This window comes from Sphaerodactylus townsendi, linkage group LG03, assembly GCF_021028975.2.
Source record: "Sphaerodactylus townsendi isolate TG3544 linkage group LG03, MPM_Stown_v2.3, whole genome shotgun sequence".
Lineage (NCBI taxonomy): Eukaryota > Metazoa > Chordata > Lepidosauria > Squamata > Sphaerodactylidae > Sphaerodactylus > Sphaerodactylus townsendi.
This window is the reverse complement of record NC_059427.1, coordinates 129197379-129224307: the sequence shown is the minus strand read 5'-3', so window position 1 is coordinate 129224307 and position 26929 is coordinate 129197379. Positions and strand designations below refer to the sequence as shown.

The 26929-nt window shown below is 43.9% G+C and overlaps 1 protein-coding gene and 1 non-coding gene across 2 annotated transcripts; both read left to right on the top strand.

The window, feature by feature from the left end:
• Positions 1-136: 136 nt before the first annotated feature.
• Positions 137-25870, top strand: DNAI2 (dynein axonemal intermediate chain 2). The gene is made up of 14 exons (XM_048490546.1): positions 137-197; positions 3451-3641; positions 7749-7910; positions 8053-8174; positions 8473-8615; positions 9226-9339; positions 12845-12984; positions 14120-14242; positions 17937-18160; positions 19057-19192; positions 20653-20799; positions 22762-22989; positions 23623-23667; positions 25746-25870. Exons 2-14 carry the CDS (start codon positions 3459-3461, stop codon positions 25764-25766), a joined length of 1788 nt encoding a protein of 595 aa, XP_048346503.1. The 5' UTR covers positions 137-197; positions 3451-3458; the 3' UTR covers positions 25767-25870.
• TRNAA-GGC lies at positions 24029-24103 on the top strand. Its single transcript has one exon. It is a non-coding gene; the product is annotated as a tRNA-Ala (tRNA).
• Positions 25871-26929: the final 1059 nt, after the last annotated feature.

Below are 26929 nucleotides of genomic sequence, written 5' to 3'. Positions count from 1 at the left end.
AATGAAATCAGTCATGAGAACTTGCAAAAATCATGTCGGAAAGCCTTTCCGCTCCTCCCCTCCCCTCCAATAATGAATTATCGCCACGATGCTCCATTATCTCCGCCCAGCTTGGCACGTGACCCTTTCGGAGGTTGCTAGGCAACGATTAAACACCATTCCAATCGGCGAAAACTGCGCTCCGAGAGAGGAGCCGGGTAAGGAAGGGGGCGGCGGGGAAACTCCTTGCGCAAAGACGCGCAAAAGCACCCCCGAGCCGCTGCACCGCCATTTCTCTCCCTCTTAACCTGCGGGACCTGTAGAGCTCAGCCCCTTTGCCGCATGCTGAAGGCTGCGATACTCTTTAACCCTCCCCCCTCCTTTTCCTTGTGCAGTAACAAGCACGTGGGCAGAGTTGCCAGCTCCCGGTTAAGAAATACCTGGAGATGTGGGGGATGGAGCCTGAGGAGGAAGATTTGCGAAGGGGAGGCACTCCAATGGGGTGCAACTTACAAACCATACACTCCACTATGTAAAGTGGCCCTTTTCTCCAAGTGATTTGATCTCTGTTGCTTGAAGATCAGTGATAGTCACAGGAGATCTCCAGCCCCCGCAGGGAGGTTGGAAACTCTACATGCGAGAACTCAGACCTTTGTGCTTGCCAATGTTCATCCCACAATGCTGATTGTGACGACTTAGTGCAATGAAGGAAAAGACGTTGAGCTGTGATACCATAAGAAAGAAGAGGCAACATTCAGGCCAGGCAGATCTATAGTCAGAATTTTCTTATGGGTGCGGGAGGGGGATAAATGAGGACAGTGGTGGTCAGCCAGTCATTATTGACTTTATTATTTATTTATATGTTATTATTTATTTATCAGTTTTTTGCTGACTTCAAGCAGGTCAGGTGGAATTCCCTTTCAAATGAGACCCAGGCCCTGAGGGACCCGGCTTAGTTCCAATCCAGCTGGCCTTCCTTCCCCGCCCTTTTCTTCACCATTGTTCCCCCCAACCACCTACCACCTTTCCCCTTCTTCCCTCTTCCTTGATTACAGCAGCGCCATCTGAAATTTAGTCTTTGCCTGGCCAGGATTTTAAATGTTTTAATTCACATGCTTGAAGAGAGTATTTATCTACATTCTACATCATTTTAGCTGCCCTGAGCCTGACTTTTGTCAGGAAAGGGCAGGGTAAAAATCAAATAAATAAATACTTTGGACTCAAAATGGATGACATGATAGAGAACAATGTGATTGAATCGCTTTGGAGATCTAATAAGCAATGCAGTAGGACTAGCATTGCAAAAATTAGAAAAGTGCAGAAAAGTATCAGACATGCCACATCAAGCAATGCAGAAAATGGAATTACAAAAAAAAAGGTGCTGTAAGAGCATGAAAGTACAGCATATCAATAATGTATATAGCATATACTGTGACACAAATTGCAGTCCTGTTTTATATTAGTGTTATAAAAATGCCCTCCCCATCAACTGTTTTATATAGTTTGCAGAATTGAAAAAGTGTGGAGCCTTTGTTCCAGTTACTGAAGCCTGAAACTGTAAATACAACCATCTTTTCTCTGTAAAGTCACTGGCTCAATCCTTCTAGTGATGCTGCCCAACAAATGATCACATTAAGAGGAAAAAGGAAGGAAAAACAAAATGAAAACATTAACAAGCCAAAATAAATTATTCCAATATATCGAGGAAAAAATTAGCTGCAGTGGTTACAATCAAAGAGGAAGAATTATTTAATAAAAATATAACCTTCCTGAATTTTGCAGGAAGCAAAGAAAAAAGGATGGACCTAGACCCCTCGTATTTAGGACAATAAAGTAGAATATGTTCTATAGTTTGAACCTCAGAAATACTGTGGGGACATTTTCGTTCTTGTTGAGAACAAATGGTTAACATCAGCAACTGACCATACACATGCATTTCCTGTTGTTGCTCCCATTTTGTGGAATGGACTTTCTGGGGATGTCAAGGAAGTTCCCATAACTCTTGCCATTCTTATTTATGATGTAAAACAGAATGGCTCAAGAGAGCATCTTTATAAAAGTAATAGGGCTATATGATGATGGAATGTTCAGGAAGGACCTTTTATAAAGGAACAGGACTGTAGACTATCACTGTATGTTATGCATTATCTGTTCACTGTATTCTTCTGCTCTAACTGTATTGCCATCTATGTTTGAATTCCATTTTCTGCATTGCTTGACATATCAAGTGTAATGATTTTTACTCTGTTTCAAATCTCTTGTCTTATTTTATTGTTTACTAGATGTCTCAATTGATTGATTGCATTTATTTGCACAATTCCATTTGGAGTTTCAGCAAGGAAGGTAGACTGTTTTACTGCACTGGCCTCTGCCTGGTGGAACACTCTTCCTTCGGCCATCAGGGCCCTTCGGGGCCTTGGACAGTTCCGCAGGGCTTGCAAAATGGAGTTGTTCCACTGGGCTTTTGGGGAGGCTGGTCTCTGACCTGCCACCCCCCACCTCCGCCATCCCTTGCACGATATCATAACTGGCTGCCATTACTATTGTGCCCAGTCCCCTCCCAGGGCGGGTAGGAGGTCTTTTTTCTGAGTTGTCATCTGTTGGTTTCGTTGTGATGCTACATATTCTGGTTTTAATTATTAATTGTAATTATGTTTTAATGGTGTTTTACATTTGTACACTGCACAGAGCCCTTCGGGGGTGGGTGGTATATTAAGCCCAATAAATAAATAAAATGCATCGGATCAGGCCGTGAGTAGGATTATTTTCTAAATGAGCACATATATTGTCAAGCAGCAGTGGCATGTTTTCTGAGCGCCCAAGAGGTATGGAATCCTTTCCCAGCAACCTTCTGTCTTCACAAATTCCACAACCCTCCTGTGCAAATAAGATTCCTTTGGGATAATATGTATTAGCAAAAAAAATTGTGTTTACTTACCACTGGGCCTAAATCCCTTGTTATTTGTCTCCTGTTCTATCAAAAGTAATTTCTAATTGTTGTCATGGTAATTGTGTTTTCATAGACTCCTTGAACCTACATCCAGAAAAGTTCACCACTGCTTTTGGCACTGGGCAATCACTTCACCTATACCAGGGGTCTGCAACCTGTGGCTCTCCAGATGTTCATGGACTACAATTCCCATCAGCCCCTGCTAGCATAGCCAATTGGCCATGCTGGCAGGGGCTGATGGAAATTGTAGTCCATGAACATCTGGAGAGCCACAGGTTGCAGACCCCTGACCTGTATGGATTGCTCCTCACCACCTTTCATTCAGTTAGCAACAATCTGCTGCTTCCATCTTTGGGAGGTATCATGCCAGGCCTGCTACAAAGGCTACTTCCTTCCTTACACAATGTTGTTTTGTAGAATGCATATTTTGCATTGAAATAACAATAGTTAAAAGTGATATCAAAGGAGTGATGTGCACTTTTGCTCCCCCTTCCCCTCTCCCCCCGCCCCCCCATCTGCAGTGGGCACCATGGAGATTGTATATGTTTATGTGAAGAAGCGTAGCGAGTTCGGACGACAATGCAACTTTTGCGACCGGCCAGCAGAGATCAACGTGGATATTCATCCAGATCCAATGCAAGCTGTGAATTTTATAGAAAGAGACCCCATTGATATTGGAGTGCAGTGTGCAAGTGATATGTCAGAGCATGAGGTACAGCACTTCAACTATCTATTGCGTATGAATTTTCTGCTTGAGAAGCCTTTTACAATTCAGTGGGTACTACGTTACCCTCCAACCACAGAAGCCTCTTTCCGACTAAAGTAGAGAGCCAGCATGGTGTAGTGGTTAAGAGCCGGTGCACTTTAATCTGGAGAACCGGGTTTGATTCCCCACTCTGCCACTTGAGCTGTGGAGGCTTATCTGGTGAACCAGATTAGCTTGTGCATTCCAACACATGCCAACTGGGTGACCTTGGGCTAGTCATAGTTCTTCAGAGCTCTCTCAGCCACACCCACCCACCCTAGGGTGTTTGTTGTGGGGGGAGAGGGAAAGGAGATTGTAAGCCCCTTTAAGTCTCCATACAGGACCCATAAATCCAAACTCCTCCTCCTCCACCACCCCCTCCTCTTCTTCTTCTTCTTCTTCTTCTTCTTCTTCTTCTTCGAGGAAGATCCTCCTAAGTTCAGAGGAAGGCTCCTTCGGCTACAGGAAGCCTTCCAACTTCCCTTAGTGGAGGGGTAGAATATAGTTCAGTGTAATCTTTTGGACCTGCTAAAATAAAAAGTGGAACAAGAAAACCAAATGCTATACATATAATTAATTTTTTGTAATTAATGGCAGGGATGTAGAATGGTATAGTATAGCTTGATCTTGAAAACTAAATTAGATTGGTACTCCAAGGAAGTCTCTGGAGAGGAACACAACGGCAAACCACCTCTGCTTAATCACTTGCCTTGAAAACTTCACCAGAGGTTGCTCTAAGTCAGCTGCGACTTGATGACACTTTACATGCACCCACTCACAGGCAGAAACACAAAATGAATGGCAAAACCAGAAGTGGCATTTTCATCTAAAGTTGTATCTTCATAGTGAATGGTCACTTTTAAACTGTTCTTTTCTTCTTCTAGTGATTATTAATAGTTTGGCATTCAGTTATTACAAGGAAGAGGGAGCCATGCCTCCCACGTTTATTCTAATATTGTAAAGTTTATCTGTCAGGCTCCCCACCAGCCATGGGAAAGGAAGTGCATCAGTGATTTCTTTTTCTCAGTCATTGGTCATGCTTGGAAATTACTATAGCCTTAACCCAGTGGCGTAGCGCCAAGGGGGGGTGCGACGCATCAGGCGTGCGCTGGTGTGGGGGGGTGGAGGGGGCGTTCCAGGGCAGGGGCGTGCAGGGGTGTGGCAGGGGCGCAGGGTACACCCATGCCCCGGGCACAGTTTCCCCTCACTCCAGCCCTGGCTTAACCTGACTAAAATAATATCTCCCAGGTATGGTTTCCTTTGCCATACTAATTTCTTTTATCCCGGTGTTGCTTCTGAACACATGGGAACTGGATATTTTTGAAGCACTACATAACCCTCCCAAACCAGTGATGATAGTTTAATGAATGTCTCTGCCACAAGCAGCAGTTCTTGGTTCAAACCACTTTCCACAGTCTATTAAAATAAAATGTCTGGCTCCAGCCCTAGAGCAGCCAGCACTGCCAGGTCAGCCAAGCAAGTTGTCCTTCAAGGGGAAAATTAAGTCTCATTTTCAGGGTTACAGGAAATGAATTAATGAAACCAGCTGCTGGAGTCATAGCTTGGTAGCAGAACTTATGCTTGGTGCACAAAAGGTCCCAGGTTCGGTCCCTGTCATCTCCAGTTGAACAGTCTTGGGAAAGAGCTCTGTGTGCCTGAGGAACTGGAGAGCTGCTGGTAGTCCAAGTGGACATCATGAACTGATTCTGTACAAGGCAGCTTTGTATGTTGATGTGGCAGCCATTGCAGGCTGATCTGAATACACCGTAGTTCACCCTGAGGTTTCTCCAACAAGTTCTGTCCATAAGAGGAGGTCCTGTAGAGACAATAAGCTCTGGCTGTCTTCCCAGAGTAGTCAGACTACTACAGTTGAAAATTATTTATTAAGTTTGTATCTTAATTATTACATTCCTACCCCCATATGGTACCTTCACGAGAACCCTGTAAGGTATATTAAATTGAGAATAGTGACTGGCCTGAGGTCATCCAGTAAATGTCATGGCAGATTGAGGATGGTCCTAGCACTCTCCAGTCCTCATTAGCCACTAATCTGTTACCCAAAATGGTAGGGTCCGTACCTTTTACAGTGGGGAATTATCAGGATAGACCTTGCTTTGCAAGAGGGGGCAACTACAAGATCTTCCCCACCTTTGTTTTTTATAGGTTTTCCTCTTTAGAAATCCGCAGGAGTCCAAGAGTAAAAGTTTAATAAGTTTTGTTTGGAAAACGTAAAATAATAAACGTGCAAGCACACAAATGGTAACGCAACCACACGGAGAATTCAGAAAGTCCTAGGATGTAGGTACAGTTTAGGGGATAGATCTGGAATGGATCGGCGTTTTGTGGGGAGAGGCGATAATAACCTTATCTAGAAGAAGAATGGTCTGAGAGAAGCAGAGTTCAACACCCATGTGAGACAGAATAAAAGGCAGCACTGGGAACAGTATAGCCAGACCAGAGTGTAGTCTAGGAAATACTGAACACGAACTGCAAGGTGGGCAGTCTAGTTATAGGAAAAATCGAGCCCTCAGGAAATGCTAAGTCCAAAGGTGGCTCTTGTCCTTTGGAGGAGGACAAAAGGAGGAAATTTAACTTAATGTCCTAAGCCTGGGGAGCATCCAGAAATGATTAGATTTGAGGTAGAACTGATGAAGTCACAGCTCCAGGGCTTTTTTGATTCAAATGGAGTTGATCTTTCCCAGAGAAGTCAGGAAGAAGATAAGATTTGTGCATTGAAGCATAAACCTTGATTGCATTAGAATATTCTTTGTTGAACCAGAGGCAGGTGTGCTGAAGTCCTGAGGCCGAGACTGGTTTCCCAGGCTAGGCTTTGTCTTTCCTGATTGTTTTAGGAAAGGTGAGGCTGGCTGTCATGCCTTTTAATGACTGACAGGAGACATCCCCAGGCAGGCCTTCTCCCTATTGGTACCACTGAGTCACCTTCCATCTTTGGCCTGTACTGCTAGGGCACTCTATAGGGCAGTGATGCGGCTTAACCTTTCTTTGCAGACCGAAAGTGCCCAAGAGCTGCAACCCAAAACCCAATTTATTTGACGCGCGAAAGTGCCAACACGGCAATCTAAATCCTGAATACTGCCGAGGTTTTAGTTTGTGAAAAAAAATTATGGTTGGCTCCGGAGAACGTCGCATGCTACTTTCGGGAGTGCTTGGTGAGAGTAGTCGGTGGCTTTGCTTTCAAGCAACCGTGGCAACTCTCTTCCAATGTGGGTGAATCCACCTAATTCTAGTGAGGAGTTTACGGCATTCCAGAAGCAAGCCACATTGCCAGCAACCGAGCTTACTCCCAGGTAAAGGATCATGCTTTAGTTCTTTGCAGGAAAATCAGTGGGGTTTAACAGCGCTTAACAGGGTTTCCTACACTGCTTCCCCAAAACTAGGTCTTAGGTTTAATGCTAATGTAGAATTGAGCCTAGCTGCCAAGGCCAGCTCATAGATGTGGAGGATTCCCCACCACCACCACCTGATGAACTCTGTTTGCTCGTGCCCACAGAGAGGGCTCTGAGTGCCACCTCTGGCACCCGTGCCATAGGTTCGCCATCACTGCTATAGTGGAAGTTTCACAGGTAGAGACACTGCTTCCTAAAAACAGCACCCCCTCCCCAATCTCACCTTGAGTTTGGCTGGTCACAATTCTATACCATCTCTGTAGCCAGCAGGGTTTACACTGAAGTTTCTCCACATGATTCCATACATGGGAGGGATCTCCAAGTGAGAAGCATTTGGATATACTATAGCCTACAGTGGTTGGCATATGAGCAAACCAAGTTTTCTTACAGTGAGTCAGGCCATCCATCTGCCCATCCATCCACTGGTGTTGCCTTCTCACCCTAATTGGTTGTGGTTCACAGTTTTGTTCCTTTATCACTGTTGAGATGCAAGGCCATTCCCCCAGTCAGTGTTCTCTCTATGTGGCACATTGTACTAGGTGCTTTCATGTACACTCACAATGGGAATTAACAGCCCTTGTGGTGAATGGTTGTCTCTAATAGAACAGTTTGGCCTCTAATGGTAAAAACACTGAAGGCAGGGGTTTTTTGTTTTCCTTTGAAATAGGTTAATACAGAACGGTTTGAGATGGAAACTCGGGGCATTAACCATTTAGAAGGTGGCTGGCCTAAAGATGTCAACCCTCTGGAAATGGAACAGACAATTCGCTTCCGGAAAAAAGTGGAGAAGGATGAGAACTATATTAATGTCATCACACAGCTTGGCAGCGTAAGATCCTTTGCGATACCCTATTTGTACATCATTCTACAGCAAAGCTAGGCAGTGCTGCTTTGCAGGCTGGTTTTCCCCAGAACATTCCAGAGATGGTTGTCTGGCCGTCCATTGATCGATTCCATTGCTTATTTTACAGCTGATGGATCACTGCATTAAACAGAATAATGCCATCAATATCTACGAGGAGTACTTTGAGGAAGAGGAGGCAGCAGGGATTACTGATGAGCCCCCATCGGCAAAAACGATCAATGTTTTCAGGTAACTCTTCAGCAGTCAGGATTTGTTCCTAATCCATTCAGGTTGAACAGTGACCAGGAGCCACATACGGTGCTTCTGAGTTCTGTTCACCAATCTGGCACCCACCCCATGGCTCAGGAAAACGGACAAGGACGTTAGCTGGTGGGCTTGAAACAGCCATAACCAGAGAAACTGGAGGATGGATAAGCTGCAAGCCTCCCTGAGGTGCAAATTTCATGCAAGTGCAAATTTCATACTCAGTGAGATTTCACTGCATGACCTACGAGGTGCCATTACCTTCTGCTTTATTGTCCAAAAGGGACCCAAATATAGTGAAGAGAACAGCCACACACCTTTCCTGGCATCCTGACAGAAGTCGGAAACTGGCAGTAGCCTATTCCTGCCTAGAGTTCCAGCGGAATTCGAAAGACATGAGCTATGACTCCTACATATGGGACCTAGGTAAGCAAGGGACAGTAGAAACTGGGCCTGCTCAAAGGTGTAGCTCCAAGGGGGTGGGGGAGGGCGCAATGCATCGGGTGCACACCCCTGTGTGGATGTGGTAAGGGGGGGTGTTGCGGGGCAGGGGCGGAGGGCACCAGTGCACCGGGCATTTTTCCCCCTTGCTACGCCTCTGAGCCTACTTCATAATTATGGATAGGGCTTGGTTGGGGCTGATGTTGACTGTGTTCTGCAGAGTGCACTTTAATTGCTGCCATGTCTGCCCTGCATGCTGTGAAGGAGGCCGAACTTTTCTCTGATCCTGAGTTTGGTTGGCCATAATTCAGCTTCTAAAGCTTAGCTGTACTGCTTCTTCTGCTTCTTGTTCCTTTGTCCTTCCCCTCCGTGTATCTGAGCTGTCAGGTGAATTTTTTCCATTCCCAATTCGAACATGTTTGGGAAAGGATTATTGTTGAGGCAGCCGTGTGTGTGTGTGTGTGTGTGTGTATATGTGTGTGTGGAGAGATGTTAAATCTTTTGCTTTGTACATCATATATATGTAGAATGTGGAGTCTGAAGGGGAACAGTGCATTTTTCCCTTCCTTGTCACAGTACATTTTGTCTTTCTTAGAAACCCCCAACAAACCAGAAATGGTTATTCGGCCCTCCTCACCCCTGATCTGTTTGGAATACAACCCCAAAGACTCGCATATCCTGATTGGAGGATGCTACAATGGACAGATTGGTAAGTGAAATAGATGCACAATGAATGATTGAGTGGTGTCATTATATTACATCCATTCTACACTTATTTGGCTTGAGCTATAATCTTCAGTCAACAAACCTTGAATCCTAGAGTGCTGAGATGGAAATAAAGGAAGAGGGCTGTACAAAATGTAGCATGTACTTTGAAATAGATAATATATTGTTGGATGGACGTATTCTTGCTCGTTTCAGAATATTTGTAACTTTCAAACTGCACATGAGTTTTTCCTTTTTTGGATCAGCCAGCAATAGGTATTCAAAACTAGAAGTAACAAGAATTAGACTGTGTGTTCTTCAATATCCAGGCTTAATGGTTGTTGTCAAGAGCTTTAACTAGTTTGTTGCCTTTGCAGGTGTAGAGCACACTCCCCAGAGTTCTCCATAAGAGTAGCTATTGCAAACAATTGTCTAGCTCCTTTTCTTCCCCTTCCTTCTGGGTTGTTTGGTAGAGCTATCATAGTACAAAGGGTAACAGCCTCATTGTTCCAGTCAGCTATACAGAACTTCTCCATGCTGGTTGATTCTAGCACAGTAGCTCCTTAGAGAGCCAGCGTGGTGTAGTGGTTAAGAGCAGGTGGATTCTAATATGGAGAACCTGGTTTGATTCCCCATTCCTACACCTGAGTGGTGGAGGCTTATCTGGTGAACCAGATGTGTTTCCACATTCCTACATTCCTGCTGGGTGACCTTGGGCTAGTCACAGTTCTTTGGAACTCTCTCAGCCCCACCTACCTCACAAGGTGTCTGTTGTGGGGAGAAAAAAGGGAAAGGAGTTTATAAGCCACCTTGAGTCTCCTTACAGGAGAGAAAGGTGGGGTATAAATCCAAACTCCTCCTCCTCCTCATAATTTGCAAGGTATGAGCTTTTTAGAGTCAAAGCTACCTTTGTCAGATATGAGTTGAAACATAGATCTCTGAGTCGTTGTATCCCAGTCAAAAGGTTGGAGAGGTGTTGCGCAGAAAGAACTAAGAGCGCAGCAGTGCAACGTGCATTGTAATCAGGTTGATTACAGAAGAGGGAAAATGGGATGGAGAGTTTGCATTTGTGGGGTTGAGGCTGAGAGTATACACATTTTCTAAATAAATAAATAAACAGTGCAAGTTCTTGGGCCAATTGGAGTTTCTTTTCTCCTCACAAACGAGAATTCTAAATCTTCATTTAATCGACTCCCAGTTTACAGGATGCAAACAGACTCCAGTTTTTCCAGCACCTGCATCACAGTGAACTGGAGTTTTGATTCAACAGTTTTGAAACTAGGAAAAGGCCTTCTGTTGCACTCCCTAAATGAAAGGAGACAGGAAGGACCATGCAGACATGAGAACAAACTATTTGTTGTGACATCTGAATGCCGAAGGGACTAGCTGCTTCACAGCTGCACAAAATTACTGCAAACAAAACATAAATCTCTGACTACACACACATCTCTATTTTGGATAGGCACTGACCCTGTCAGGAATGGCAAATGAGATAAAATGGCCCTGGGTCTCCTTTACTGATCATTCGTCATTCTTCACTCTGTGCCATAAGTACTCCTGGGCGATCCTGTTCCCCACCGGGATTGGTTGTGCCAATCTGTGCGAATATTGAACCCTGCCAATAGGATGTTTTAAAGCCGCCGCTTGTCTTCTGTCTAGCTGCATGCCTTTATGGAGGCACAGTGTGAACCAGCAGGTAATATTTGTAACAGCAAGAGTATTCTTGAAGATTCAGTTCAGAGTGGAACTTGTATGAGACATAGCTGCTTCTCTGCAGTGTTCCCCAGGAGGCACACAGCCCCCCATTCTTCCTAATAGCCCTGTTCGATTAACAAGAATGATCTTGCATTACTTTGTTAAGCATTCCACAAGGCCCCGCTTTGCCAAGCCCATTTATGATCTTCGTACTCTTTCAGACATATGTGCCCTTTGATTTAATTTTACTCCCTTTATATTTTGGTTGCCATTTTCAGCTGAAATCAGATGTGACAGGGGGTATGTTACAGAGACATTATCAGGCACTCCATAGGTGATTGAAGAGAGAGTTGATCTCACTTTGTCCTTCACAGGACTCCCCAGGCAGGCAGTTATGGCCCAGTGAAATGCATTCTGTCACTTCCACTTCCTTAATTATAACTGAGCTATAAACAGCAAAGGCCTCTTGTCTGCAGAGATCTTGGCCAGCTGCCTATTTTTAAAAGGGGGGGGGGGTCTTTTAAGGATCAGGCAAAAGGATCACAAAAGAAGTCCTGTCATTAGCCCTGTGGAGGAAAAAAAATATTGATGCCTCATTTTTGTCTGTCTTGTTTGTTTAAAGTGACATAACAGTGTGGGGAGCACATAGTAATTTGTGAAAACACCCCCCTGTTCCACATATGGCCCCATTTGAGTTGAGTTATGCATGGCTGTAGTTGAACTCGAAATACTCTGGGATTATTTGGTCATAGATCTTCCAGTGTATCGTCTATTCATTCATTCATTTGTGATCTGCTGAGTTTCAAGGTGGATTACCATGCTCTAAAAACAATGCAGTGTATTCGTAATATATACAATGAATAATAATGCCACAAAACTGGAGTATGCCATTGGATAATAATGAAAGAAGACATCCAACAGACTATGCAGTATGAAGGGGAAGGAGAAGAAACTGTTTAAAATTTTCACATGCAATTAAAATTAGAACCCTATTACTTTAAGACAAAGTGTCACCAATTATAACTTTTTGATCATAGATCACTGCTGATATCACTTTGAGGGTTTTAATATCCTTAAATCATACAGCCAGCAGACCAATGACATGCGATTTGCCTGCAGAGGGAAAGTGTTAACTGGCTCATTTATCTCTGTCAATGCAAGAAATACAGGGAAAGGCACAGAGCATTTCCTGGCAGCATTAGCCAGTACTACTGAATCTTAAAACTGTTCCATTTTCTATGTCTGAGAATCAAATGTAAATACTAGATAGACTGGAATGGATGCATGACAATTCTGCCTTTGTATTCCATTTATTAGACACAGAAGATTTCCATTCATACTAAAATAGGCTCATAGGCTGGCATCGCTTTTGAAAGCACTCCCAAGACGACTGGAGTGTTGAGATTAGAGTGAAGAACTTAGACAAACCTTTTGAAATTATTTTCCCAGGAGCTTCATAGATATTAAATAACACAAGCTAGGACATAGGTGTCAAACTCACAGCCCTCCAGATATTGTGGACTACAGTTCCCATCATCCCCTGCAACCATCATGCTGGCAGGGGATTATGGGAACTGTAGTTCATAACGTCTGGAGTTTGACACCTGTGAGCTAGGATCTCTAGTCCTGTAACAAATCAGTTTATCCTTTTTAAGACACAGGAGAGGATCACTGGAATTTTTAATACAGAACAACTGACAGTGTTGAGGAAAGAAACTGTGACCTTCCGGTACAAATCCCACAACTGAAAAAGGGGAAGGAGGAAGGTGTCTAATTTGTGGTTAGGTTTCTTGACTATCTTTCCTGCCCTTCAGCTTACTGGGACACCCGAAAGGGAGCTCTGCCTGTGGAGCTGACCGTGGTTGAACTTGGCCACCGGGATCCCGTGTACAATGTGATCTGGCTGCAGTCAAAGACTGGAACTGATTGTTTCTCTGGCTCCACTGATGGGCAGGTAAGGGGCCGTTTGTAACAACAAGCCATAGTCTAATTGGTGTTTTTTGCTCAGGAAAGGCAGCGGAGCACCCTGTGCCATGGAGAGAAGCATACCTTACCGTGACATTCCTCTGAAGATGCCAGCCATAGATGCAGGCCAAACGTTAGGAGCAAAAGCTACCAGACCATGGCCATGCAGCCTGGAAACCAACCACAGCCAGTGGAGCACTTTGGCTCTTACTTTACCTGTGTTTAGAAGTCATAGGTCAATTATGCACATGTTTGCTGCATGGTGGGGGTGAATGTCCATCACAGCAAAATTTCTTGTACTGACATACTTCCTCAAGCCTCACTTTCACTTTTCATTCTTTCCACGGCAAGCGAGACCACTTCTAGTACAGTTTTAATTTTGCTTTGCTGCCAGAGCAGGACAGATTTGCCAGTGAGCACAGCTTTGCCCTGGACCTCTTCCCCTCCTCTCACAGCCAGCCCGCCAAGTCTTAACCTCCCACCCGCCCCCGCCCCCACTCTCTGGGGCTCTCATGCTACATTTTCAAAAAGAAACATTTAGATAGGGCTGCTCAAAGCCTGAAGGGACAGGCTGTCAAAGTTTTGGAGGTTAAAATCTCCTTCTGGGCACTTGAGGGCAGAGAGTGTGTCGCGCTAACGTATCATTTTCACCCCTGCAGTTCAGTGATTCAGAGAAGTAGAAAAGAAGGAGGCTAAGGAAGAGGGCTGAGGTGAAACATAGGTGGTTCAGGGAAGTCAGGAGTTAAGCTTTCTCAGGCACAGTCAGTGCAGCTCAGCTTGTTCCTTCTTCTTTTGGAAACACTAGTTGGAAAGCAGATAGGTATCATATAGGACCCCAAAACAGAATGAGCACAAAAGACTCCAGCTCCATGCTGTAATTGTTAGGGCAGCGGATCAGACATTAGGTTTTTGTGCTCCCTGAGGCTTTTTGCAGTTCACACAATAGCCGAATCATTTGAAGCTTTGTTTCTGAGGTAATCGTCCATTGCTTTTCATCTCTTCCAAGCAATAGCAGAAAGCGCCATGAGATGACCTTATGATTTTTTTCTCAAATGCAGGCAGTCTGAAACTACCATAATGTGGCCCAAAAAGCAGCAGCAATTTTGTGCATTTCTGTTTGCCAGGTCTTGTGGTGGGACATTCGTAAACTCTCTGAGCCCACTGAGACATTGGTGATGGATATCAGCAGGAAAGGAATCTTGGAAAATGCTTTAGGAGCCATTTCACTGGAATATGAGCCAACCATGGTGAGTACTTTCTGAATTCTCCCCTATGTGTTTGCTCTAGGAAAGCCTTGGCTTCGTTCCGCCCCATCTGGTGGAGGGGGAGGAGCTTGGGGAAGAGGCATGCCTTGTGCAAATGCATTTGCCCCCTCTGCTGCATAAGGGGCAGCCACACGGGTTCAGGGAGCAACCGTGTGGGCATCCAGATGCCTCCCAGCTCGGCAGCAGCAAAACCCAGAAACTGTTGCCACTGTGGGGCTGTGCTGGCATCCAGTTTGTTGCCAGTAAAGGGGGGTGGGACAATCGCAAGGTTGAAGCCAACTATAATTGGCTCCTTCCTGGGCTTCCATGCCATGGGCACTATAGCTGGCACCCCAGACTTATGTCAACCAAAAGAGTGATGTAAGTCCATTTAGCCTCATGGAGGGTTTTTAGGTGTCTAAGGATGTTTTCTGTTTTTTCTGCCTGCCCACACTACCTGAAAGCCCTCTGAAGGCAACAAGGCAACATGGCAGTAGCACTGTTCCCAGCTGCCTTGGGCTTCAGATGGGGCTGCCTATCTACTAATTGCACTATTTCTCACCTTTTAGTGCTATGATCACTTGACATAGCACATGAATAGGTAACTTACAAATATGCTTCTGTGCTGGGAAACAAAGGAGATAAAGGTTGTACTTGACCAGACGTATGTAACCCACGGGCATATAGAATATGCATTGGCTCAAGGGAGTAAAATAAGCCAGCTTTAGAAATGTCACTATGAAACATTAGAGTTTTGCTTCCAGTGTACACACTTAGGAATAGTGGCTCCAGGTTGGTCCAAAGCAAAGTCCCAAAACAGAAGTCATGTAATATTTTTTTAAATTAAAATCAGCCAAAATGACACAAAACCGTCCAGAAGATTGCCGTGGATTGTAAAAATGTGTATAATACCCTGTCTTAAAAGGCACTTTGTGATCAGAGTCCTAGAAGGGTATTAGTGCACTAGCAGGAGAGTTGTTGCTGTAAGTGTTCAGTTCAAAGACAATCATACAAATCATGGTTTGCCTTGGTTGGATTGATTTCCTTATTTTGCTTGAGGGGGAGAGATTACCAGAGAAAAAGCCAGGAAAGAATCATTAAATCAGGGTCTCTCCATTCAGACGTCACTCAGAACCTTGATGGGCAACTAGCATTTTCTACACCAGAAAGGAGCAGTTACTTGTCAGTGGTTGGTCAGAGTTCAGGTAGATAGTTATTTTGCCCCTTGACAGACAATAAGGCATCATGTTTTATTCAGCCCTAATGCTGAATGAGTGCTAATGAGTCATAGTCATTGCAAAGTTGCTAAATACGTTTTAGAAGTGCACACATGGAAGGAAAGTCATACATGTTTAAAAAACTAGAAAATCAGTGGATACACAGGACAAGGTATGACAAATGAGCCACCCCTGCCAAGCACAACTGCCTGATGTGCTGCTCTTCACCAGCCATGCACAGGGCTACTTATCCCTGCAACAGACTGCATACAGGATAAAAATGCAGGCCATTACAAAATAGGGGTAAGAAAGTTGCTGAAGTGGTACTTCCCATCTCCTGCTTCAGTACTCTCATGAGGAACAGCATTGGTAAGAAATTCAAATTGTTTTAGCCCTGACTGCATATGAAAACATCCAGGGCTTGGCTATGTAGGTCCAGGATAAGCAAAAATAGCCAAACTCAGTTTGGTGCAGTGAGAGATGGGGAAAAAGCCAATGAGTTATTGCTTCTTTCAGTCAACAGTAGCAAAGTAGCAATAATTCCATGGAATCACTTAAAACAATAAAAAGAATATTCAAAGTGATCCAGAGGCGTAGCTCCAAGGGGACAGGGGGTGCAGTGCACCGGGCGCGCATAGTGAGGGCGTTCCGGGGCCTTGCCTGGCGTTCTGGGGCAGGATGGGGGCAGAGGACTCCCCAGTGCACCGGGCACTTTTCCAAACCCTTGCCATGCCTCTGAAGTGATCACTAGTATGACAGCTGCAGCTTGTCCCAGAGGCCAGTCAGTTCATGAACACCATAACAGAAGATCACCAATTATTAAATAAGGGCTAAAGAGAAAGACCCAACGTGAGATGGATTGACTCTATGAAGGAAGCCATGGCCCTCAGTCTGTAAGACCTGCACCAGGCTGTTAATGAGAGGATGTTCTGGAGGGCATTGATTGATAGGGGTGCCGTGAGTTGGAAGTGTCTTGGTGGCACTTAACACACACTCTGAGTGCGCAGCATTAAAAGCCCTCAAGTACTTTCCCCTTAATTCTTTCAGCAGTCTGCACCTTGTACAGATGTTTTTTAAATGCACTTCGGAAATTAAATTCAGCCCCAGAACATTATTTCTGCTGATTGAATGCAATAATGATTTGGAGACTGCAAGTGCTAATGAATTTTCCCTCACCAAGCTGGGCAGTCTGTATCTGTGGATAACCAAAAATGAGAGAAAGTGTCCAAAGACATTGACAGTGTAGGGAGTAATTTCATGAAGGCGTTGAATATTCCTTTCATGTACCTGTTACCTGAACATCCTTATCATAAGCTGAACACAGATCTATTACTCAAATTCAGTTGAGTGCTACTGAGCTTAGCAGAAAATTTAACCTTCCCAGGGACTAACATTTTATCTCCTGTAGTTACTGTCTTAAGACCCTTGTTTCCTCTTTTTCTATAGAAGTGAATGAAATAAAGTAGCGTGTTGTCTTCCTTTCAATCTCACCTGAGGTCTCCGGTATCATACCAGGGCAATAATGACAGGCAACTGTGTCTTGTAAATTGGAATTTTACAGGGGAATCATGTGACTCTAAATACCAATGTACTGTAGAAAGCATTTTCTAACATTATGTTCACGTTTCTTGTTCTAAAATGGCTGTTATTTAGAATGGGTTTAGGAATCAGTTGCTGTTTGTAATGGGTCTAATATCTACAAACAGTATGGAATCCATTTTGATAGATATCTTTATCTCTTTATTACATGGCCAAGCAATCTCCTAATCGCTGAGACTGCAGGTTTGCTGTGAACCAGCAGGGAAGCTAAATTGATAATTACACTGTGTATCCACCATCCCGCCCACCAATCAAACCCCACTTGCAAGGAAGATTTGAAAAGAGCACAACTATTTAGAGTCTGGGGAGCATAATGAGAATGAGATTTAGTTTTTGTCACAAGGAAAATGTGCTTCTTCCCCTTACTCGGGTAGGCCTGCAGTAATTTTATTTATAACCATCAGTCATCCTTTTTAGACCAACATTCAGAGTGTATCCGAAAATAAGCAGTATTTTGTAGCCTCTGACCTGTCATTGCATGGATATAGGCAAAAAGCTAATGTAAATTGGGGGGGGGGGGTTAACTTTGTTAAAGGACTAGCTAACATTCAATAATTTTATGAAGTAGTATAGTAAATGTGTCATGCTGGTGAAATTTTTATCAGCTGTCTTAAACTGGAGTAATTCTGGGTAAGAAAGCATTGTGAACCTGGCAGTGCCTGTGCAAAATTCCTTATCCAGGTTCTGTTATTTTCTTCATTTGAACCTTCTACCAATATTTATAGAAATTATTCATCCAACATCCCTGGCTTTCCCACTCTACGTGATTAACTAGAAGCAAACAGAATTATCCAAGTGTCTTGGGGGGGGGGTCTTTGTTCAGTGAAGGAGAAGCCCTGTGTTCAAGTAACAACAGTGTTCTACTGTGTTTCTAATAACAGCCAACCAAATTTATGGTGGGGACAGAGCAAGGGATAGTGATTTCCGGCAACCGCAAGGCCAAGACTCCTGCAGAAAAAATTGTCAGCACGTACAGTGGACACCATGGCCCCATATACGCCTTGTCTAGGAATCCTTTCTACCCCAAGAATTTTTTGACAGTTGGAGACTGGACTGCACGCATCTGGTCAGAAGAGAGCAAAGAATCATCAATCATGTGGACCAAGTAAGTAGCGTCTTCTTTTGATCTTTTTCCTGTCAGTCATGTGGCCTCCAGGTTGGATTACTGAAAACATGTTCTATATGAGAGCTGCCTGTAAAAACAACTTGGAAGCTTCAGCTGGTGCAAAATGCCTCAGCCCATCCCTTGATAAATGCAGATCAGTATAAACAGACTGCCCCATTCTAAAACATTTGCATGGTTTACTATTTTGCTACCCGGTCCAATTTAAAGTTCTGTTTTTGATGTGATAAGCCTTGGGCCCTGATTATTTTATGTGTAAGCCCTTTTGAGAGTTGAAAAGGCCTTTGTTGAAAGGCATATTATATAGTTTCCAAATAAATAAATAAAAAGATAACGGTAATCCTCAGATCAGGATAGCTTGGGCCATGCATGAGTCTCCATTGAATATCTTCCTGGGTGTGGAAGTACTATGAAATCAACATTCTGCTTCATTCCTGAGATTGGAGGCAGCTGTATAAGGAGGATGCAGAGAAAATGAACAGGTGGTATGGGAGGTAACAGGAGAATCCAGAGGGCTATAGTTTAAATTGATGTCTGAGTCTTGCATAAGTAATTCTATTGACACTTTCCTCTCTAGTTTCAATAGTGGAAGCTATTGAAATAGAGAATATGGAGGTCAAAAGCCAGCCGCTGACAATATGTTTTCTTACTCCCAAGAGGTACAAGGGAATGGCTGAATTTCTGTCCTACAGAAGTGATGAAAGGTCGACCCTACCATTTTGTCTCATTGGCTGCACTTTTAGTGTCTGATGCTGTTCTGTGAAGCTTTGTTCTTTGTGTAAAACTGCACTCTCCAATAATCAATGAAAGCAGGTTTTTTAAATGATTCCTTTGGGATGAAACAGCACAGCCCCAATAAACACTGTATTTTTTGGCAGAAAGCACATGTCTTACCTCACAGATGGTTGCTGGAGTACCACCCGGCCAGCTGTCTTCTTTACCACCAAGATGGATGGGACCCTTGATATCTGGGACTTTCTCTTCAAACAGAACAACCCTACCCTGAAGCTGAAGGTAATTCTAGAAAAGCAATTCCTCCACTTTTTAGTCTCCCGTTCTTTTTGTTCTTGGAGGTGGAATAGTTATTGGAAGATCTTTCTGCTTGGTGCATATGTTGAACATAACTGAATGTTGGAGTGTTTCAGCAGGACTCTGATAGTAGCATCTGAACATGCTGTTGATTCATTTGTTAAAGCTGTCAGTGAATATGCTCAAGGCATGAAGAAATAAACTGGCAACTTACCTTACTTGTTCACCTGAGTACATCACGGTGCTTGAAAGTAACAGAAGTGCTGATTTTTTAAAAGATTACACGTGCTTGGCTTTCAAACGCATATAATTCCTGCAAAAAAAAAATTCAAATCCTAAACAATAAATGGCTAAGAGAATGGAATGTCGGGACAACGAACACTCCACAAAATGAATCCTACTCCCCCATTTTGGGCGACATTCCATCCCCTCCTGGAGGCCCCCAGAAACCTTCCACAGGCCCCCCAAAGCCCTCCCGCCTCCCCTACCCAAGCATCCTCATTCCACCTCCCCTCATCCCAAGCCTCACCTTTCCACTCTCCCCACCCCAATATTCACCTTCCAACTCTCCCCCCACTTGAAGCCACACGGTCCAATCCTCCCAACACCCCAAGCCCCATCTTCCAACCCTCCCCCACTCCACCTTCCCCCACCCCAAGCATCACCTTGCCACCCTGCCCCGAAGCCTTGCCTTCCCTCTCCAAGCCTCCCTCCACCCCAAGCCTTACCTTCCAACCTTCCCTCCACTCGAAGCCTCACATTTTCACCCCACGCCCTAAACCTCACCATCCAACCCTCCTGCCACCCCAAGCCTCACCTCACATTTTCACCCCAAGCCTCCCTCCACCCCAAGCCACTCTGTTCCATCCTCCCCCCCACCCCAAGCCTTGCCGCCCTCCCCCCCAAGTTTCTCCTCTCCACCCTCCCCCTATTCTCACCTACCGCAAGCCACACCTTCCACACTCCCACCCCCCAGCCACAGACCCAGAACCAGGTAGGTGGGAAGCGTTGCAGGGGAGTGGGGCTCTACAGCCCCAGTAAAGCCCATTTCTTCCTCTTCCACCCTTTGCCAGGGCCCATTGCATCTCCCCTGCAGTGGGCTTTGCTGCTAGTGTTTTATAATGTGGAGATCGGTTTTGTTGTAGTAAAAACTTGTGAGTGAAGCCATCCTTGCTGTGTAGATAGGCAGGTAGGGGTAACAGAATGGCATCTAAATAAAAACCTAAAAAATCGCATCTAAATGGCATCTAAATAAAAACCTAAAGAATCGCAGGCACTCTGGTGTCAGTTTGTTCTTCTGGGATAATTTATTTGTTTTGTTTCAAATATTTACACCCTGTGGGCTCATCGTTTTATGACTCTCAGAGCTGCTGAGATGCTGAGGACCCTTGTCCTTTACTGACCTTTTAAACTCCTTCTTTTCTGAATTGGCTTTTCCTTCACAGGTCTGTGATGATCCTCTCTTCAGCCTACGTTTGCAGGATAATGGCCGCTTTATTGGCTGTGGTTCCAAGCTGGGCACGGTGACACTGTTGGAAGTTTCTTCAGGCCTGTGCACTTTGCAGCGGAATGAGAAGAACTTGGCTTCTGCAGTGAGTGGTGACTCTTGCCTCCAGCTCTTTTCCTTGGGCGTTGCCACATCCACTTACTCAGCAGTGTCAAAACAATTGAGTCTGAGGGGCTAAAATCTCACGGCCCTTCCTGCAGGCCAGCCTGCTAATGTATTTGCAACATTAAGAGGGATCTATATTATCCAACTGTTATTCCTTAAAACACAAAATTAATGTCCATTTCTTCTGTTTCTTACTCACCACCTTTTAAGGTTTGTTTATAATCCAATGCACTGTTTTATTACATGGGTTGTGGATATATTTCCTGGAGGAAACGCTTGTATTATTGGAATAGAATGATTTCTTGGTCCTAAAAACATAAAATGCCAGTTTCCCACCTCTTGGCTTGATTATTATAACTATGTGAAATGTAGGTCATGTCAGTGCCTTTACTAGTGATGAAAGATACAGATCCCAACTCATTCCCTTACAGTTAGTAAAGTACAGTTAGTATCTATGGCTACCAATCTTGATCCTCCTTGATCTGAGATTGCAAATGCCTTAGCAGACCAGGTGCTCAGGAGCAGCAGCAGCAGCAGCAGCAGCAGCAGAAGGCCATTGCTTTCACATCCTGCATGTGAGCTCCCAAAGGCACCTGGTGGGCCACTGCGAGTAGCAGAGTGCTGGACTAGATGGACTCTGGTCTGATCCAGCAGGCTAGTTCTTATGTTCTTAAGAAATGTTGCATATTTTATTTTTTTATCTCATTAATTCCTCATGTTTTATCCTGTCCTTTCTCTACTGTGCTCAGGATGGCAAACATGGGTTTGTCCAGTTGTTCTCCCCCCACCCCAACAATCCTGTAAGATAGTTTTGATTGAGAGATACATAACCTTGACAGCTGAACAGGAGTTTGTATTCAAATCTCATGCATCTGGGGCCAGGTGTACACATGATGTATGTGCGGGGAGGGATTTTGAAGGGGCCATAATCACATCGAAACTACACTAATACTAACATATGCATTGTTAACATGCCAGCAATTGAATGTAGTCACAATACATTTTATTACTTGTTTATACTAGTTTGTGCATGAAGCATATATGGCAGCAAAATCAGTGGAATAACACACACACACACACAATCACAAGCTCATTCCGCACATGCAGAATAATGCACTTTCAAACTGCTTTCAGTGCTCTTTGAAGCTGTGCGGAATGGCAAAATCCACTTGCAAACAGTTGTGAAAGTGGTTTGAAAATGCATTATTTTGCGTGTGCGGAAGGGGCCACAGTTTCTGTGCAATAAAAGTGATTGGAGGGAAGCGGGAGCCCCCCCCCCCCTCCCTGCAATACCATTCCAATCCTTTTTTTAAGAAATAGAAACAATTCCCTTCGGCTGCAGTGTGGCTGCAAGGAACAGGCAAACTGATGTGAACATGTGACAAAACATATTGTGTAGTTTGCCTCATACTGAGTTGCTTGAACACTTCTCCAAAAGGAATTGTGAAGACTCTCATAAACAAATGAAGACACTTGGCTGCAAGGGAGTGGAAAGAAACAAGCAGGGATGAAAGACAAGAAGACCTAAGGCCCTAACTACACGGTTCATTTTTCTCAGCACGTCCCCAGATTGTGTAAAGAGGCATGTTGTGAAGTCCTGCACTTCGCAGGTATGCATAAGTTCAATTTGTATTGGAACTGTGGAGATGGTGAGTTTAGATCTTTCCCCGGTTCCATTTCCCTGACCTGAAACAGGTCCCTGAGGGTTTGTGTGTAGTGATCAGGTACACGTTACATTTCCTAAATAAGAAAAACCGTTTTCTTCCCCCATGCAGTCATTTCAGGTCAGGAAAATGACACCAAGGGAAGGTCTAAGCTGCCTCTCTCTACACACTGCAGTGCAGGTCCAAATCATCCCCCCCCCCACACACACACACACACACGTACATATATCTGGGAAACATGTACCACCATTTCAGCCGCAACCTTTTGTGCATCACAGATGTTTGAGCGGGAAACAAAGCGGGAAAAGATTCTAGAGGCCCGGCACCGTGAAATGCGGCTCAAAGAGCGAACCAAAACTGAAGGCAAGGAGGAAGAGGTCAAGGAAGAAATACAGGAGGAAAAGCCTGAAGAAATCCTGGCCCGAGTCCAAAAAGAGTTCTTTGAGGTCATTGAAAATGAGCTCAAGCGCAGGGAACGAGCTCGCGCTAAATTACCGACAGACCAGGTAAGGGGGCCATTGGCCGGGGAAGAAGGAAAATTCTGGTGACACACTTCTGAACCTCCATTTCATAGTCAGAGCAGCAGAACAAAGAGTATAACACCCAGGCAAGTTTATGCAAACTACATTAGGTTTGTGTATCCTAACTCTTTGCAGGATTGCAGCCATATTTTCTAGAGTTCCTCTTGAGGCTAAATAAAGGATCCTGTTAAACTCTAATACTACATCTCTTTCACCTGTAGATGAGAATACTCTGCCTCAAGGTGCTGTTTGTGCCTTTATCACTGATCCAAGGGAAAATACTCAGCTGGTGTCAAGGTAGTTTAGGTTCAAGGTGCAAAGAACTTATTAATCAACCACACTAGCATCAGAATCTCTCAAAAAGCTACTAGAGCAGGGGTAGGGAACCTGCGGCTCTCCAGATGTTCAGGAACTGCAATTCCCATCAGCCTCTGTCAGCATGGCCAATTGGCCATGCTGGTAGGGGCTGATGGGAATTGTAGTTCCTGAACATCTGGAGAGCCTCAGGTTCCCTACCCCTGTACTAGAGCAAAACAATGTCCAGTAGTCTGAAATGTTATGAACTTTTCTGCAAATGATTTCAAGTCATTCAGTATATTACAATCTTACATTTTTCAGGATCGGGAGTTTGATGATGAAGATGATGAAGATTACCTTCCTAAGGTCAGGATTGTAAAGTCTAAGCACACCTTTGTAGTTTTAACGATGCACTGTCAGAAGGCTTTTGTTACTGGAGTTCGTCTGCTGAAGGGGAAGGTGGTGGCATGTATATTTTCTGAGACAAAGGGCTGGGAGGCAATCTGTAGTAAAGAAGTTAATCACAATTATTTTGTTTAGCAGGTCACTAGGTGATCTGGCAGAAATAAGTTCCAGTGAGTTTATGATATGATACGCCCCATTCAGAAGTAACCATAATTGTCAAGTGTGCTTTCTTCTTTCTCTTTCCTTAGAAGGCACTCACAAATATAAGTTTCCAAACAATCCTGACAGCTTACATGGATGGGAAATATTACAGTGTTCCATGGGAGAGTCTGTAGCTCAGTGGTAGATCATGTGCTTGGCATGCATAAGGTCCCAGGTTCAATCCCTGGCATCTCCACATAGTAGATGATGTGAAAGACCTATACTTGAGACTATGATGAGCTGCTGCCAAGTCAGAGTAGACAATACTGAACTAAAAAGACCAATGGTCTGACTCTGTATAAGGCAGTTTCATATGTTCATTATATCACTAATGCGGTATGTGTTTTTAGAAGCGGTGGAGGATATTAAATACTATTGTCCCCCTTCATAATGCTTCTAGAGCAGATTTCCTTCTACGTTATTCATTTCTTATGCTGCAATCTGTTCTGTGCTTTCAAACATGTTCACTATTGGGTAGGTGTAGGAGCACAAATGATATCTTTGAAGAACCTTCATGTTGATGTATTAGGTATTTTTTCAATACAATATGGTTTTTATCTTGTCTGTAAATTTAGGTTATATTGTGATGGCCAGTGATTGTAAATAGTAACAGATTAAATTAAAAGTTTAAACACTTCCCAGCTAAGTAAGTTCATACTGACCAATAAATAGTAAAAAGAACACCCCTAAAATAGAAGCATCTTTTAATATTCACTAGGCCACAGTTCCCCCTGACTTGGTGATATTTAAGGTATACTCACATGTCATATTTATGTTTCAGCAAATAAAAATTATGAGTTGGATCCAAAGATAATATAGCTCCCTTCTGCCAGCAGAAGAGGGAGCAATATTTATAGAACTCACTGAAAGGTTGCTTCTGGGGCCAGGGGACCCTCAGGGACAGCATGGGGCCAAGTGAAGCCCTCCAGGGGAAAGAAAGAATTGTTCACTGGCAAAAAACCATCTTGAGACTCAACCCTATGTAGGCTAGGCTGAAAGAGTGATTGCCCCAAGGTAAGCAAAGAGCTTTATGTTCTCATTTACCCCGCTGTATCCAGAACATGCCCATAGGTTGTTGAACAGTACTTTCCATTTCCTGCCTACCAAACAATCAGAAATGTGAAACAACCTACATTATCATCACTAGATGTTTTCCCCTGATCCAGAGGTAGTGCAGTCTAACATATCATCTAGAAATTCATTTGTAGGCATATAGGAGCTTGCCTTGAATGATGGTGATGATCATACTGTGGATGCATTAGAAGATCTTGAATCTGTAGTTACCTTAAACAAATATGTAGGATTCCTAGTTCAGTGCTGAGTTCCATACCTCTGTTTTGTTAAAGCATGATGTGTGGACACATCTGTCATGACAGCATTTTAAAACAACGTCTGATCACTGCCACACCAGTTGTACAATCACACTGATCAGTAATGCTCAGGACTGATTTCCACAGTCAACAAAATTATATGGTAGAGTTCCTCTGGGACTGTACCACTTCAGATCTCTCACTTCAGGAGACATATTACATAGCTGAGTGATCTGCATTTAAAAAAAAAACCCTACATGTAGAAATTACTGCACGAGACAATGAATTTAGGATAGAACTGGTATTTTTACAAGGAAGAATCACTCAAAAACAGGCTCCCTCCTGTAGTCAGAAGTGGTATACACCAGGAAGACCTTGCCATGTGATTTTGCTGACCTTGCGGTTTGGTCCTCAGTATTGTCACTTTAATCCAGAAATCACTGGGTTATTAGAAACTGATCTTGACAAGACATCACCTCTTGTGAGAACTTTGAAAATTATCAGTTTCATTTTTCACTTTGTTTACAGGAGGAGCCAGAAGGGGAGTGAATGCAGAGCCTGCACAGAAATCACTTATGTGTCATTTTGGACTTTTTCCTTTCCTTTTTTTTAACAAAATGGACTGCATCAATAAATGTATTTTTATTCCTTTTTACTCTGTTCTCTATTAGTCAAGCAACTGTCCAGCTGAGCCTTGAGTGTCTTTGCCATGGAAACTTGTGGTAATGTTCAAAATAAGAACGCCAAAATAAATGACAAGGTAGTCAAGATAGATATTGGACAGAAAAAGAAGCTTCAGCATGTAGAAGAAGAAGAGTTTGGATTTATACCCCACTTTCTCTCCAGTAAGGAGACTCAAAGGGGCTTACAATCTCCTTTCCCTTCCGCCCCTCCATCCCACAACAACAAACACCCTGTGAGGTGGGTGAGGCTGAAAGAGCTCTAAATAAATGTGATTGGCCCAAGGTCACCCAGCTGGCAGGTGTTGGAGTACACAAGCTAATCTAGTTCACCAGATAAGCCTCCACAGCTCAAGTGGCAGAGCGGGGAATCAAACCTGGTTCTCCAGATTAGAGTGCACCGGCTCTTAACCACTACGCCACACTGGCTCCATGAAATATTGCATACTGGCAATATTGCATACTAGCACCATGAAATATTGCATATTGAAAAGAAAACTCCACCACATTGCATAGGGCAAACCAACCCTTTTCCTTCTATCCAAGGAGGAACAAAATGTTTTCACTGAGTAAATGGGAAATGGGGCACTGTTGCAAAAGAGAAATGTGTTGCTGTTGCAGTCAGTGATGCACTGCATGCAAGGAATGGGTGGTAATGATACTATTCTGCTCAGAACCGAGGTAACCTTCTTTACATGAGGTGGCCAGTTTGGATCACTGCCTTTCAATAAGGAAGGATACAAAGAGAGTATGGGGGAATTCTGAGAAGAGCCCCGCACACATGAAAAGAGGGCGAAATGGTTTGGAAAGTCGGGCATATGATGAAAGGCAGAAAAAATGGCATGTTCGGTGAAGGCGGTAGAGGGAACAGAAATTTCCATTTTTCGTTACTTCAGCCCATTCCCTATATTAGATAGAATTTGTTAAAAGTCTGAGGCGGCAAAATCTTGGATTTCAGACTAAGACAGCAGACTAGGATTTCAGAAAGTTGAATTTTTGAACATTGTTCCACATAAAACACCTCTGAACATA